Below are 15,930 nucleotides of genomic sequence, written 5' to 3'. Positions count from 1 at the left end.
GAGCTGTGGTTAGGAACCGGGACCTTAGCTTTAAACCCAGACATGCAGCTGTACACAGAATAAAGGCCTGCTGTGGAGAGCCGAGCACGGATATCTACAGAAGCAATCCATGGCCAGAGCTGTGCGGTAGGCAGGACGCAGTCCAGAGTTCCAAGGAGCAGAGCTTTCTGCAGGTGTCGGGGTCACGGGAGGCCCTTCGGTAGGAGGGTTTAACATGAGACCTCAAGAACAAGGAGTTGGCCCAGTGAAGTCTGGCCAGAGCAACAATGTTCCAGTATAGACAACACTGGAACAGCAGGAAAACTAAAAGACCATTTCCCGGGGAGGGGAGGTATCCACTCAGTACAGGCGGAGAAATGCAACAAACTAACCACGGTGGCACAAATATGCCTAGCACTGGGGAGGTAAAGGCTGGCGGATCAGGGGTTCAAGGCTAGCCTTGGCTATGCGGGGAGCCTCAGCTATGGGAACCTGCCTCACAGAAAACAAAGAAGTGTAGATAAGAAATGAGTTGACTTGACCACACTAGTTTCCCAGCTGGAGGTGAGATTCTGTGCTATCTTATCTTACGATGTGTTCTTTCTTCAGCTTTATCTATCCTTGAGAAACTGGATAATTAGAAGATTTAGGATTGAGTCTAAGGAATGCCTAGGTGGAGGAGGAGGAGGAGGAGGACGAGGACTAGGGAACACCGTGGCATGGCTAGAGGCACAGGTATGGCATTATTGGCCATACATGTGGCAGAAGTCCGGTTCTGCTACAGCTGGCCTCCATGATTCCTGTTGAGAAAAAGGGTGGAGAAAAGGCGAGGAGAGAAGCCGTAGAGTGAATGAAGTCACTTCTCCTGATAACTTTGACCTTGAGTTACTGAAGAAGAAGCGGGGGAAGCCACCCCAAGGCTGTACCCAGGGGGAGTTTATCAGGACACACACTTGGTATCGATATCGAGGGAATGGAAGCAAGCCAGGCTGGCAGGCTGGGCCGGAGCAGCTGAGCCGGGATGTTGGACCACTCCCACTGGATGGTAGGCTCTGAGGAATGGGGAAGGACCAGACACCCAAGGCCGTCTGCCAGCAGCCTTTCATCTACCAACGGCTGGAACAGTAAATCCTTCATAGTCGTGTGTGTGTGTGTGTGTGTGTGTGTGTGTGTGTGTGTGTGTGTGACACAACTTTAATCCCAGCACTCAGAAGACAAAGGCAAGTGGGTGGATCTCAGTGAGTTGGAGGCCAGCTGGGCCCATAAAGTGAGCTTCTACAAAGTGAGTGCAGACCCTGTCTGAAGGAAGATCACAAGGCCAATGTGGACTACATAGTGCATTCATGGCCAGTCTGGGCTACCTAAGACCTTGTTTCAACTCTTCCCTAAACCGTGCTTTATTCTCAAAGGGCATAGGGCAGGAGCGGGGTAGAAGAGTTCGAGCTTGCTCTCTCTCTCTCTCTCTCTCTCTCTCTCTCTCTCTCTCTCTCTCTCTCTGTGTGTGTGTGTGTGTGTGTGTGTGTGTGTGTGTGTGTGTGTGTGTGTGTGTATGGCTTCTAAGGCTAGCAGCATCTAGGGAAGAATCTTTCTGGTGTAAAGCCTAACTTTGAAAAGAGTACATACCATCCCTTACTGTTTAAGGGTTATAACATCCAGGGACTAAACTACCATCCCAAGAGAACACAGGGATGGACCTATGGTTCCAGCTGCATATGTAGCAGAGGATGGCCTTATTGGGCATCAATGGGAGGAGAGGCCCTTGGTCCTACCAAGGCTCGATGCCCCAGTGTAGGGGAATGTCAGGATGGGGAGGTGAGAGGGAGTGGGTGGGTTGGCAGGGCAACACCCTCATAGAAGTGCGGGGTGGGGTGGGGGATAGCAGGTTTCTGGAGGGGAGACCGGGTTATACCATGAATTATACCATGTTTAACCTGTTATAAAGCACCCCATCCATCTATCTATCCATCCATCTGTAGAACATTCATAGGACACTCCAACAGGAGTAGGCCAGCTACAACTGCACAAACACAGGACAGCCCCACACCCACACCCAGGTCTCACTACATATCCCTGGCTAGCCTGGAACTCACGAGATGCCCCTGCCCCTGCCCCTGCCCCTGCCCCTGCCCCTGCCCCTGCCCCTGCCCCTGCCCCTGCCCCTGCCCCTGCCCCTGCCCTTACCCTTGCCCCTGCCCCTGCCCCTCCCCCTCCAGGTGGAGATCAAAGGTGGCTACTGAACGCTCAATTTATTGGGAGAAAAGGCACAAAACCAACCATCAGTGATGGCTTGTGCTTCTCTTATTACTTCTACATGAAGCATCCAACTTGTGCTGGGAACATGGTAGGTTCTCAGTAAGTATATATACAATGAGTTAATTCGTTTTTTTTTTTTTAAAAAAAACATTTATTTATTTATTATGTATACATCATACAGCTTTCTGCCTGCATGTATGCAACTACAGGCCAGAAGAGGGCACCAGACCTGATTATAGGTGGTTGTGAGCCACCATGTGGTTGCTGGGAATTGAACTCAGGACCTCTGGAAGAGCAGACAGTGCTCTTAACCTCTGAGCCATCTCTCTCCAGCCCCATGAGTTAATTTGTTAAGCAGAGATAGAAGTGCTTGCAAGTCCCTGCAGGGCTTAGTCCTGGAAACCTGACGGGGCCACAGAGAAAACGAAGGACTGGTACAGACACAGGTACAGACACAGACACAGACACAGACACAGACACAGACACAGACACAGAAAAGCGGAATGGAGTGGACCTTGTTTATTATGGACAGGAAAGAAGGGAAGGTTAGCTCGCTTGGTGGGAGGTCTCTGCAGGGGAGCAGTCTCGAGCTACACATCCAGCAGGAAGCTCAGGGCTCACTTTCTGTAAGTGTTCCCAAAGCACCCGAGGGAGCTTTGCCAATTCCCTTAGGTTTGAGGCCCTGGGGTCCTTGTCAAAGGAGTCAGAGGACAAGCACAGAGTTGCTTTTTAAGGTTGTGTATTAATATTGTTATCGGGTGGGTGTGTGATGTGCTTGAGTGGAAAGCAGAGGCTACTCTGAGGAATCCGCCCTTTCCTTCCACCTTTATGTGGCTTCCTCTGCTCCAAGTCAGGTCACTAGGATTTCACTGCGAACACCTTTCTTGTGGACTGTTATCTCCTTGGCCCCAAAGGTATTTTGAGGAACCTGGAAGAGTGGTTTTCCAGGAAAAGATTCCCAATAGCAATAGTAAATTTTAGGAAGTTCTTGAGCTAAAAAAAAAAAGCATGAAAAAGATACTTCCAGTGGGCAGATGGAACTCATGGGAAGAAGAGGAGCTGTGTGTTGTGGGCTGGAGAGGTGGCTCAGTGGTTAGGAGCACTGACTGCTCCTCCAGAGGTCCTGAGTTCAAATCCCAGCAACCACATGGTGGCTCACAACCATCTGTAAAGGGATCTGAGGCCCTCTTCTGGTGTGTCTGAAGATAGCTATATTCATATACCTAACAAAATTAAATAAATTAAAAAAAAAAAAAGACAATTTATAAGAGGTATATGTTGTAAGATCCACACTGGGCTGGAGGATGGTTCAGGGGTGAAGAACAAGCACTGGTCTTCCAGAGGACCTAGATGTAGTTCCCAGCACCCATGCTGAGCAGCTCCTGACTTTCTGCACCCCAGCCCCAGGTGTCAGGAGTCCTCTGTAGGCCCTGTGTTCACAGTACTTACATACATGGGATTTCTATACATTATACACATGATTAAACAAAATCTATTAAAAAAAAAAAAAAACCCGGGGTTGGGGATTTAGCTCAGCGGTAGAGCGCTTGCCTAGCGAGCGCAAGGCCCTGGGTTCGGTCCCCAGCTCCGAAAAAAAAAGAAAAAAGAAAAAAAAAAACCCCTTATTATTCGCCGGGCATGGTGCTGCACACCTTTACTCCAGCACTCAGGAGGCAGAGGCAGGCAGATCTCGGAGTTCAAGGCCAGGTGCACAGAAGAAGCCCCAGGAGAGCCAGAGCTACACAGAGAAACCCCGTATCTCCTGGGGGTTACAGGGAGAGCCACATTAACCAGTGCTATCCATAGGCACTGACATCTGTGCAGAAAGGTGCCACCATTGCTGCAGTACGAACATTTCGCGGTGTCTCTGAGCTAGATCTGAATGGAAGAGAATAGGTTTTAGTGTACAAGACACACTGTGTGCAGGCTGCCACGTCTAACGGAGCTGTGTCTGAATCTAGCTTTGCTGGCTAACTATCTATGCCTCTCCCTTCTTAAGATTTATTTTTATGTGTATTGATATTTTGCCTGCATGTTTGTCTGTGTGAGGGTGTCAGATCCCCTGGAACTGGAGTTACAGACAGTGGTGAGCTGCCATGTGGGTGCTGGGAATTGAACCCCGGTCCTCAGAAGAACATCCAGGGCTTTTATAGCTGAGTCATTTCTGCATCCCCTACCTGTGTGTCTTTAGGCAAATTACCTACCCCTCGTAAATCACTGATTAATCTTCAAATGGAAGATGGTAGTTTCTGTCTCCTGAGTGTGAGGATGAACAGATGTTTGTGAAGTGTGAAACACGGTGTGTATAGAAAAGAATTCAGTTCTGTTGGGGTGACTAGAAATGAGACTTGAGGAACAGAGCAACAAGAGTAGACTGGGTGTGCCGGAGAAACACTTGAAGACCATACAAGACCATTTCCTGACTTTTTTTTTCTGCCCTGGCTGTCCTGGAATCACTCTGTAGACCAGACTGGCCTCAAACTCAGAGACCTACCTGCCTCTGCCTCCTGAGTACTGGGATTAAAAGTGTTTATCACCATAACCTACATGGTTTTTATTTCAGTTCGTGTATATGTGGTATGTGTGTATGTATGTATTTGGCATGTATGTATGGGTGTGGTGTGTGTACATATGTATTTGGTGTGTGTGGTATATGTGGTATATGTATGTGGTATATGTATGTGGTGTATGTGTGGTGTATATGTATGTGGTGTGTATGGTGTGTGGTGTATGTATTTGATTTGTGGTGTGTGTGTGTTGTATGTGTGGTATGTGTGTATGTGGTGTGCATGGTGTGTGGTGTATGTATTTGGTGTGTGGTGTGTGTGGTGTTATGTGTGTATTTGGTGTATGTGGCATATGTGGTATATGTGTGTGGTGTGTGCGGTATGTGTGTATGTGGTGTGTATGTTGTGTGGTGTATGTTTTTGATTTGTGGTGTGTGTGTGTGTTGTATGTGTGGTATGTGTGTATGTGGTACATGTGGTGTGTGGTGTGTGTGTAACAATGGAGCCCAGAGCCCCATGCTTTACCGGTCAACTACATCCTCATCCCTGCTTCTCTTTGAGAATTCATGAATTCAAGTCTTTCCTCTGCCAGATTTGATTTTCACGGATGGTTTTACGGGCAACTTCTATTTTCCGAGGACAAGTTGTCCTCAGCCTTCTCTGCAAAGGCAACTTTGCCTTAAGGCAACTGACAGCCACCAGAGCTGGGAGCAGATCACATCTTAACCTAGGACTTTCAGGGGCTGAGGGGGGTGAGCAGGCATGGAGACTTTCTTCTGGGATACTGCTCAGGAAGCCCATGGTTCTCAGGAACATGAAGCTTAGATGTGCAGCCTGCGCTGGCAATCAGAATCAGCTGCTCTTCTCTCCATTCTTAGGTACGACATTTGTTTCCAGGAGGCAAATTTCACCCCACTCCGTAAGCTTTCTTCCCCCACTGAGAAATCCTTGCCCTGGGTTTCTATTTCGCTGCCTCAGGACCTTTCCTTTTCCATCAGGTACTAAGTTCTGATTCTGCCTCACTTTGCTGCCCGCCTGGAGATCACTGATTGACCGGCCAACGCCCTCGGCGCCTTCAGATCCGAAGGACAGACCAGGTGGCGATTTTCACCTCTGCTTTGAAGTCTCCTAGTCCCTTCAGTGTGGCACGTACTGGGTGGAAAATGGATGTGGACTGTCAGGCTTTGGGTTAATTGGTTTCACCTCCCGTCTCACAGGGACAGAGTCCTCCGATAGCCCTCAGTGGAGTCCCTGAACCAGCTTCACTCCCAGGGGAGTGGCCTTCGGACGAAAGCCTTTACTACGACATCATCAGCACCCACTGCCCGCCTCCAGGTCCTGCCCTGCCGAATGGCACATAAATGAAATCTCAGAAGAAAACTTTTAACTCAATTAATTTTTATTAGTAACCAGGAGTGGCAGGAATACAATGCCTCCTTCTCATGGCCGGTCAAAGATGAAATTTGATTATGCTTTGAAGGGTGCGGTTTGATTATTTTTTTCCCTCAGTCTTGACCTACCTTGAGTGTCCTCTCCAGCCAAGGGGAGGCGTACTCGGCTGCATATATAGAGGCTGCGCTGCTCTGGGAAAAGTCAAACCAGTTCTGCACCATGGGGAAGAAGCAGCCGAGGGCAGCAGCAAGTGCTGCTCCAAACTGTGAGCTAAGTAAGTGGCCACAGCCCAGGGACGCTGGCCAGCCGAGCACACCTGGACGCTGACACAAACAACTCTCACCCTTTTCTTTTCTAGATGCAGCGGAGGGTCCCAGAAGAAAGGTTCTGGGCTCGGAGACATTTGAGAAACCTTTCTCCAACGCCACGGATGAGCTGGAGAGACGGCTGGGATTAATTTTTAGTTTCTCTTCTTTCAGGAGACCGTTCTGTATGGAGAGCAGTAACCCCTCGCAGGGTTTTTGGCTTTTCTGTTTGTCTGGAGTTTGCTTTTTGCTATTTTTTTTTTTTAAGTTTCCATCTTTGGGGTTTACCCTTTCTTCCTATCTCCGTTCTTACCAAATAATGAACATTTCTCTCGGCAGTTTCTATAGGAAGAAAACAGGGCTGTCACCTCTACTGCTGTAGGGGAGATCGAGAACACCTTTTTGATGGCTCTTAAAAACTTCCTGGCAAGTTGTGGGGGATTGTCGGGCCATAAGCGAGGCCGAGGCTGGGGATGGAGAGGGACTGCTTTGGGGCGGGCAGGATAAAATAAGTGGAGAAGAGACAGAGCCCGGTGGGATGGAGAACCAACTCACTGTGAAGATTGGAAGCAGGACGACGGGTGCGGCCGAACTGGCTCCACTGGTCGAAGTTTCTCGGTTCCTCCCAGACGTGGGGTGTTCTTGGCGCTGGGTCAGTGGGTCCCGTGCTGTGGCCCAAGAATCAAAAAGAAAAGGGACTGCCAGGGTGCCTTATTATCGGGTGTAGCCGTATCTCGGAGCCATCATCTCTTAGGAGGAAATAGGCATGTAGTTGCCTAAAAGGAAGTGGCGGGAACTATGACAAAAATGTATATGTCCCGAGCATTCCGGGGGTGGGAGTTGCCAATTTGAGAACCCGGCAGGTTTGAACTACTAGGACCTTGGCGCGCCTGGCGGAGCCACGCCTCCCGATGGCCCCGCCCCAACTAGGCCTCGTCCCCACCAGGGCCCGCCCCCAGATCAGCCCGGATGGGCGGAGCCTCTGGTTCTAGTTCGCCGACCAAGCAGTACCCGCAGCTGTAGGGGTCCAGCCAATCAGAGAAGAGGGGCTCCCGCCCGCCGGGCCAATCACGGGAGGGCAGGAGGTGGACTGGGTCGGCGCTGGCTCCTGGGATATGGAGTCGCCGGCGCGGCGTGTCAGGAGGTGGTGGAGCCGGTAAGCCGAGGTGCTGGCGGGGTCAGGGGTTACGACGTTCCGCTGTGCGCGGGCGTACGAGGGGGCTCGGCCCGCGGCCTGCGCGGCGGGCGCAGCGGCGAACCCCGGGGAGGGAGCTCCATATCCCGAGGAGACCGGGAGGGCTCCGGGCTCAGCATTGGCGCCGACCGTCACGGGCCTCGGTCCTTCGCGACCCCGGACACCCGCTGACCGGCCCGGGGGCGCGACCGCAGTCCCCTTCCCGAGCCCCGGGCCTGCCCCTGCCGGGGCTTCCCGTAGCGCAGCTCCCTGTCAGTCTAGCGGCCGCCGGAGCTGCTCGGTCTGCCCAAAGGCCTCAGGCCTCCGGGTTGAGTGCTGCTCGGTCGCCGGGCTGTACGTGCAGCCCGGGTCCCTGCGCCTTCCAGGCCTCGTTCAGGGACACCTTGCACGCGGTGGATGCGCCCTTTCTCTGCGGCGTCCTAGGCCGGGTAGTTTGAAATCTCCCTTGTTTGGATTCCTTGTCAATTTCGGTTCCCCGGTCCACGACTTCTTTGGCACATCCTATTTGGAACGGTGTCTTCAGGACAGATGTTGAGTTTCCTCTGTATAAAATGGAGACACTCCGCTGTCCCTTGTTTCTCAACGGTGTGATTTAAGGCAGCAAAAGCACACATATGGAAGGAGAGCTGGCGAGGACTGGTGGGCATCTGGGATCGTCCATGTGACCTGTGGGGAAACCTCAGGAAGCTCTCCACCTTGTCCCATCGCGGCATCTCCAGCCTGACGGAGTCCCATCAGGTCTTGGCTGTGTTAACTTTTTGTTCGGGCTCCTTAAGCTTTCCTGCGATCCACACACTTAAAGGGAGGGTGATGGCTGGGTCTGACAGGGCTGCTGGTATTAAATTAGTTGATACACATAAAGTGCTTAGAGCACCCGGCATTTTTTTATTTATTTATTTATTTTATTTTTTATTACTGCTTGGTTGTGCCTGCTGTTTCCTTAAAGACTTTAACCTTCTCAGTAGTCTTTGCCCAGAATCCCTTGGGCTGTTGCCAGCCGTCCCCCAGGCCAGGGCTTTCTAGCCCTACTGTTAGTCTGCAAGAGCAGCTAATTACAGGTGAAGAGGGGCGCTGTGCTGACAGTTCCTTCTGACGCCTTGTCTTTTCAAGACTAGATCTGGCTACATATCTTTAACTGGCCTCGAACTTGCTGTATAGACCAAGTTGGGTCTCTAGCTTAAAGCGATCCTGAGATCACAAACATTTACCACTCCAGCTTGGCTTCTGTTGAGTTTATTAAAGGAGGTTGGAAAGTAACGTTTTTGGCTATTTCTTGTAGTAGTTCTGTGGTTGGTAAGTGTGTAAAATTGAGATTTCTCTGATGCTTTTTATTGGCTACTTCCCTCTCAGTCTTGCTTGGGCTAAGAGTTTATTTTGGACACAGACCTAAAAGGCAGTGACTGCCACACATGGTCTCTCATGTTCCGGAAAGGCTTGTGGGACTCAGAAGGGGAATTCCTGAACATTGTGCCAGCACCTCTTGCTGGGGAATAGGGAAGCTGGATGTGAATCTCAGAAACTCTACTCTTGGGAAAGCAGAACCCACGTCACTCAGCAGAGCTACTGAGCAGCTACGGCCCAGTTGTGACTCAGGGAGTGACTGTAGAGAATTATCTCCACAAAATAGGATCTTTTTGTGTTTGACCTTGAAGCCAAGAGCTTGGTGGAGGTCTGTTGGTCAGATGGCTTCATTTCTGCTACAGCAAGCGCACCTGTGTGTGAGCCTCAGCCTTAATTCCTTTGCAGCCATTGGAGATGCTAGGAGTTCCCAAGAAGCAGCTGTTGTTCATTCTCTCAGCAACATTGTTAAGAACTAATCACTGAATGAGAAACTGTGAAAAAGCTCAAGTCCACTGCTCAGTGTGTTGCAGGGCAGGTGGCTTAAGTTTACTTGCTTTTCTTTGTATTACAACAGTTTAATACTCATTTAGATTGAAATGTATTAAAATTCATATGTAATGAGAAGGCTACAAGTTAATTATTAAAATTTTATTGAGTTCCAAAGAGCAGAAGGAAAAAGCATCTATGGCTGGGAATCTTTTACTCTGTCTGACTTGACACATAGGTTTCCTTTTTTTTTTTTTTTTTTTTTTTTTCTTTTTTTCGGAGCTGGGGACTGAACCCAGGGCCTTGCACTTGCTAGGCAAGCGCTCTACCACTGAGCTAAATCCCCAACCCCCATAGGTTTCCTTTTAAGACAAGAAGGTCAATTTCGAAGGTAATTCCTGTTAGAAAAAATGGGTTGGATATGATCTAATGAAAAACATCCTTCAGTTTTTCTGGAGAAAAAACACTTAAGTAGCAAAAGGTGGGCAAAGCGTCTTTGAGCGGGAGGGGAGGTAACATGCTTTGGTAGAGAGGGCCTTTGAAGTTGTTCACAGGATGGAGGTGTCAGGCCAGGTGACCAGACTGCCCCTCCCCCAGGAAACACTGCTGTTCAGCTGTGGTTACAAGGAAGTTTGTAGGAAGCTTAGCTCTGTCAGAGTAAACCGTGAGGGAGCAGTCAGGAAGGTGTACCCTGACTGAGTAGAGAAAAGGTCTCAGTAGTGGGTACCAGGCCGGCCCACACCCGCCCTTTCTTCTTCTCTTAAGAGTTTTATTATTTTTAATTATCTGCGTGTATGTGTGTGCCCGCAGGGTAGGTGACATGTGGGCAGGTACCCATCAAGGCTAGAGGTGTCCGATGTCCAGGACTTGGAATTCAGGCAGCTGTAAGTGCTCTGGTGTACCTGCTTGGTCCTCTGAAGAGCAATGAGCGCTCTTAACCCCTAAGCCATCTCTCCAGCTCAGGCATTATTACCAAAGTCGCCGCCGATAAATACTAGTGTTGTCTGACAGATCAGTGCTTGACCAGCCACATTCCCCCCGTTCTTATCTTCTCTGACACCCCAGCAGGCAATTTCATTATCAACTGTATTCCTCTCCCAGATCTTTCTCCCCTCCCTCCCCTCCCTCCTCTCTTTCCCTCCCTTCTTCTATGTCTGGCTATGTGTTTGCAGACAGGATCTGGCTGGCTAGCTTACAGTGGCCTGCAGCTTCTCCCACACTGGCCGGGAACTCTTACCCTCTGCTTTAGTCTCCTGAAGGCCGTGGTTCTGTGAGTCAGTCACCATGCTGGGTTTTCCTTTTCTTGTTTCTTTGATGTTTGTTCATTTGAGGCAGAGTCTTTGTTTGTAGCCCTGGCTGTAGCTCACTGTAGGCCACACTGGCCTGCAACTCACAGAGCTGCCTTCGCCTCCCACTAGAGCTGAGATTAAAGGCTGCCCATCCCCTCCTGTCTCAGAGGTTTGAAGCAGCACATGGAACGTTGAGCTGAAATTGCAGTTTTCAGGTGGGACAGGGAGGAGCAGAGGTTAGCAAAATGTCTGTGTCAGAGAGAGCTGGCCCTCTTTCAGGTACAGTGCATTGTGTAAGAAGAGCACCGTTTGTATTCATGAGCTCCGTGTGTTGTGTGGAATAAAGGCATCATGGTAACCCAGGCAGGCAGAATCGATTATAGTTTTAAGATCATTTTTAAAAGCAGGGCCTCACATAGCCAAGGATGACTTTGGATTCACATACTAAGTGCTGGGGTAAACCAACCTATGCTGCCACAGGTTGATCGGACACTGAGGATCAACACCAGGAAATGTACTCTACCACTGAGCTTCATCAGGAAGCCCTGAGGCTTTTTCCTAAACTTGCACAAGGTGCTTTTATTTCTTCTCTTGAAGTAGACAAAAACCATAGCCTGAGATGAAAACCACAACCTGCCATTTTCTTTCCCTCATCAGTTCTTTCTGTGTGTGTGTGTGCACGTGTATATATGTATGTGCATGTGTATGTGCGTATGTATGTATGTGCACGTGTGTATATGTGTGTGCGTGTGTCTGTGTGTCTGTGTGTCTGTGTGTGCACCTGTATATATGTATGTGCATGTGTATGTGCGTATGTATGTATGTGCACGTGTGTATATGTATATGTGTGCATGTGTGTGCATGTGTATGTGTGTGTGTATATGTATATGTGTGCGTGTGTGTATTAGAGGCATTGTGATCAGACTTATGGGCTTGCACTCGCTAGGTAAGTGAGTTATTTCTCAGCCCTCAAATTCATTTTCATAAGATAAAGTAGGATAAAACATTGTCATAATTTGTTTCTCTGCTGACACAGTGTACACCAGACTGGCTAAAGGTGAACTTAAATGTCTAAATTTCTGATCCTCCTGCCTCTATATCCTTGGTTCTTCTAGTGACAGGTTTACCTGTCTGTGTTTGAGAGTGTGTGTGTGTTAAGCCAGGTCTCTATATACCACTGGTTGTGTAGACTGGACTGGGTCTCTAATCCAGGTATGGGCCACCGTGCCCCCTTTAATTTAAATAGTGATCCTAACCTTAATACCCTCAGGGATCTGTTCTTAGCCCTCCCTTCCAGTAGTTATAGACAGATATCTCGAGAGTGTCAGAAATTCTTGATGGGAAGTGTTGGAGAATGATTGCTACATTATTCTAGGGTTTTAACAGGAAAGTAGTGCTCTGTCCTTAAAGAGAGGAGGAAAGTCTGTTGCCCAAGGCCTGGCATGCATGTGCCTTACCAGGTCAAGGCTCTGGAGAGGGCGGAGTGAGAGACACCAGAAGCCTTAATTGACTCTGTCTGGAACATCAAACAACAGCAGTTTGGTTCCCAGTCATTCGCATGGAAAGAAAGCTCAGTGTATGAAAGTCACCTCGTGGGAAGTGGTGTGAGAGAAGCAGCTGGGGGTTTCTTGGGACCGACTGTTGACTCTAGCTGACTCAGGGAAATGAGAATCAGGTAAGGTTTGAAAATCTTTTCCTGTTAGTCCCTACTTCACCCTTTTGAGATAGTATCTTACTAAGCAGCTGCAGGCTGGCCTTGAACTTGTGACTTATACACCTCAGCCTTCTACATGCTAGGGCTACAGGCTCTTACTGGCTTCTATGTACTCGAGCTAGAGAGATGCCAGGCTGACTCTGTCTCCAAAGCCTCCAGGACAGAAGACACCCTGAAGTTGTCCTCTGACTTGTGCTCACTACCACCACACACCTAAATAAACGTGGAGAGGTTTTAAACACTGAAGTGCCATTTCTGGCTGATTACTACTTGGTATTTTGTAGTTTGTGATCACTGTGTTTCTGGAACTGACTTGTGTCTGAGGAAGGAATCCAGAAAAAAAAGTGACTTTGCGGTTTACCCGGAATGTTCAGAGTTAAGACTTAGGGATCTCACCGTCAAGGGTGTCACACAGTGGTTTGGTTTGCTTATATGTAAATCCTAGAGGTGGTTTACAAACCACCCCACCCTCCTCCCCAGGATGAGGACAGGAATGACAGAACTTTCTTCTCCATACCTTCAAATTACCCAAATGGCCGTGAATGTCCCCTTTAAGAAACAAATATAAGAGGTCATTATTTTAATCTTAAGCCTTTGTCAGCATAAGAAAATAGATTAAGTCCGAGTGTGCATGTATTCAGTATTTCTTCCTTTGTCTTGTTTCTTTAAGCTAGGGTATCACCGTGTGGCCCTGGCTGGCTGGGATTTGCTAGGTAGACCAGCTTGGCCTCAAACTTTTGGCCTCCGCCTCTGGAATGCTGGGGTTATAGGCATGCACCACCACACCTGACCGAATGTGATTGTTAACGTAATGAAATTTTCTTGAGGAAGTTGCAGAAGAGTTGCTGGAGAGCACAGGGAGGAGCTGTTCTTAGGACGGCTGGTGGGGCAGGCTAGTTAGTGCTCAGCAGTTTGTGCTGAGCGGACCTGGGTGAACAGACACTTACCCCAAAGTTAGAGTCAGCAATGACTCAGTGGGAAGGAGACGTCTGTTCTCTGTATTTGAGTGGAAAATCATCATTTCACAGTCTGAACTACTATGTGACAAAGGAGGAGTAAATTAAGCTTTAGGCTGTCAGTGCCCATCCACCCCGCTGCCTGCCTACTGCCCATCAGTGCCCATCCACCCTGCTGCCTGCCCGCTGCCCATCAGTGCCCGCCTACTGCCTGCTGCCCACCAAGAGCTTGCTATCCCTGTGGAAGCCTCTATCAGGCAGTTTGGCAGAATGTCCATGTGAGAGACTTTCTGATAAGCAGTGACCATTTATAGAAGATTTGAGTTTTGAAAAAATCAAATGGAGCCTGGCCTGGTGTCTTGGAACACCTGCCTTTGGGCATCAGTGCTACATAGAACAACAAAAATAATACAGGGACCTGGTGAGGCATTTTTATTGCCAGAAAGAGTGAGTGAACCCAGCACTAGCTTCTGTCCCACCTGTGCTCTGCTCTCCTGGGCCGCCTCATCTCCTACCCTTTCTAGCCTCGAAGTCATGATCTTCCTGCCTTCCTTCCAAGTACTGGAATTACGGGTGTGAACCTCCAAACCTGGTCCCAACACACACACACACACACACACACACACACACACACACATACACACACACGCGCGCGCGCGCGTGCACACTCACACACTCCCTCCCCCTGCCTCCACGCTCCTCTCTCTCTGTCCCCCCTCCCTTTCTCTGACAAGGTTTCTCTCTGTAACCCTGGCTGTCCTAGAAAAGATCTGCCTGCCTCTGCCTCCACCTCCAGAATGCTGGGATTAAAGGTGCATGTCACCAACACTGGACTCCTAAATTCTTTACTTAAACTGTGTGTGTGTGCGCGTGCGTGCGTGCGTGCGTGCGTGCGTGCGTGTGCGTGCACACACTTGGCCACTTGTAGGAGTCAGTTCTATTTCTTCACTGTCCTGAGGAAGGAGCCTGGGTTGGCCTTGGTGGCAGCACCTTTACGAGCTGAGCCTCTCACTGGCTCCGCCAGCCTTGCCTTGTTTACGCACAGGCATGGAGGCACTGTTATCCATCTTGGTCCATGTCTTTTCCCTCTGCAAATGGCAGCACACTGTTTGAGTGCATTGGCGTTCTCACGGCTTGTTCCATGGTCAGTATGCATGCGTCTGCTTTGCTTACCCCGGTTGCATGGTATTCTGCCCGCTGTGTGCACGGCTTGTTTCCGCTCCTTATCCTGGTCCAGGCGTTCTCAGCCTTCGTTGTGAAGCACGGTTGCTTACCTGTGTCTCCCTCAGGTACATTGTTAGGGTCCATTGCTGTATCCAAGGATATGCAAACTTGAATTTTTAAATAAAAGTGTAATCCAATCGTCATTTTTACTTGTAAAGCAGCCTTACAACTTACATTTACTTTTAGGCAGGGTCTCACTGTGAGCCTTAGTTGGCCTGGCACTTGATATGTAGACACGGCTGTCCCTAAGCTCACGATCAGCCTGCCTGCCTCATGGCATCTGCAGTAATCAAGCTTTGGTGGTTGGTCCTATGTCCTGCATCCTAAGGCAGCATCTTTCCATGATGCAGAGGGAGGGGTGACTGAAGCAAGGTGGGGGAATGTCCTGGAGGGCAAAGCCACTGACGGCACAAGTGCCACCCAGTGTCCCCTCCCGCCCTGTCTTCTGCGTAGTGGATCCTGCAGGCGGTGTAGACCATGGAGCTTGTGGCTTGTTTACTAAAAGCTGCCACAAGTAAACTGTACTGTGGCAGTATGCTCTTGGGACTTCAGAAGAGGCCATGTGCCTTGGGTTTTGCTGGCCTTCTATGAACTTGGGGTAGGGATGCCACTTAGTAACTAATGCTACTAGTAACCTCAGAGCTTTAACTTAGTAACTAATGCTACTAGTAACTGCAGAGCTTTAACTTAGTAACTAATGCTACTAGTAACTGCAGAGCTTTAACTTAGTAACTAATGCTACTAGTAACTGCAGAGCTTTAACTTAGTAAGTAATGCTACTAGTAACTGTAGAGCTTTAACTCAGTAAGTAATGCTACTAGTGACTGCAGAGCTTTAACTTAGTAAGTAATGCTACTAGTGACTGCAGAGCTTTAACTTAGTAAGTAATGCTACTAGTAACTGCAGAGCTTTAACTTAGTAAGTAATGCTACTAGTAACTGCAGAGCTTTAACTTAGTAACTAATGCTACTGGTAACTACAGAGCTTTAACTTAATAACTAATGCTACTAGTAACTGCAGAGCTTTAACTTGTTGGGTCGGGAGGCTGAGGTGTGATCATGGCCTCAGGTTTCAGGGCATCTTGGTCCACAGTGTAAAGCCCTTTCTCGAAAAAGTCCCCAAAACATAAAACAAATTTATCCTAAAATATTTACAATTTAATTACCTGCAAACTTGTGCTAGGCAGCTATACACAATGACCTCAGGTGTCTGACTTTTATTTTACTTTAGGGGTGTGTGTGTGTCTGGCGCATTGAGTGTGGAGAGATCAGAGGATAGTACTAGTTTGT

General features: G+C 49.0%; 1 protein-coding gene and 1 long non-coding RNA gene across 4 annotated transcripts in view; one reads left to right on the top strand and one right to left on the bottom strand.

The window, feature by feature from the left end:
• Nucleotides 1–6,120: 6,120 nt before the first annotated feature.
• On the bottom strand, nucleotides 6,121–7,592 carry LOC120093735 (uncharacterized). The gene is made up of 3 exons (XR_015626036.1): nucleotides 7,448–7,592; nucleotides 6,992–7,104; nucleotides 6,121–6,778 (listed from the first exon to the last, which is right to left on the bottom strand). It is a non-coding gene; the product is annotated as an uncharacterized LOC120093735 (long non-coding RNA).
• Slc11a2 (solute carrier family 11 member 2) overlaps nucleotides 6,351–15,930 on the top strand; it is a 36,880-nt gene continuing 27,300 nt past the window's right edge. The window contains 1 exon segment of one of the 3 annotated variants that reach the window (NM_013173.2): nucleotides 6,351–6,405. In NM_013173.2, the coding sequence (NP_037305.2) occupies nucleotides 6,351–6,405 (55 nt within the window). 3 annotated transcript variants of the gene reach the window in all.

This window comes from Rattus norvegicus, chromosome 7 (genome assembly GCF_021556685.1).
Source record: "Rattus norvegicus strain SHRSP/BbbUtx chromosome 7, alternate assembly SHRSP_T2T, whole genome shotgun sequence".
Classification (NCBI taxonomy): Eukaryota; Metazoa; Chordata; class Mammalia; order Rodentia; family Muridae; genus Rattus; species Rattus norvegicus.
The sequence above is the reverse complement of the archived record's forward strand: the minus strand, read 5'-3'. Positions and strand labels throughout refer to the sequence as shown.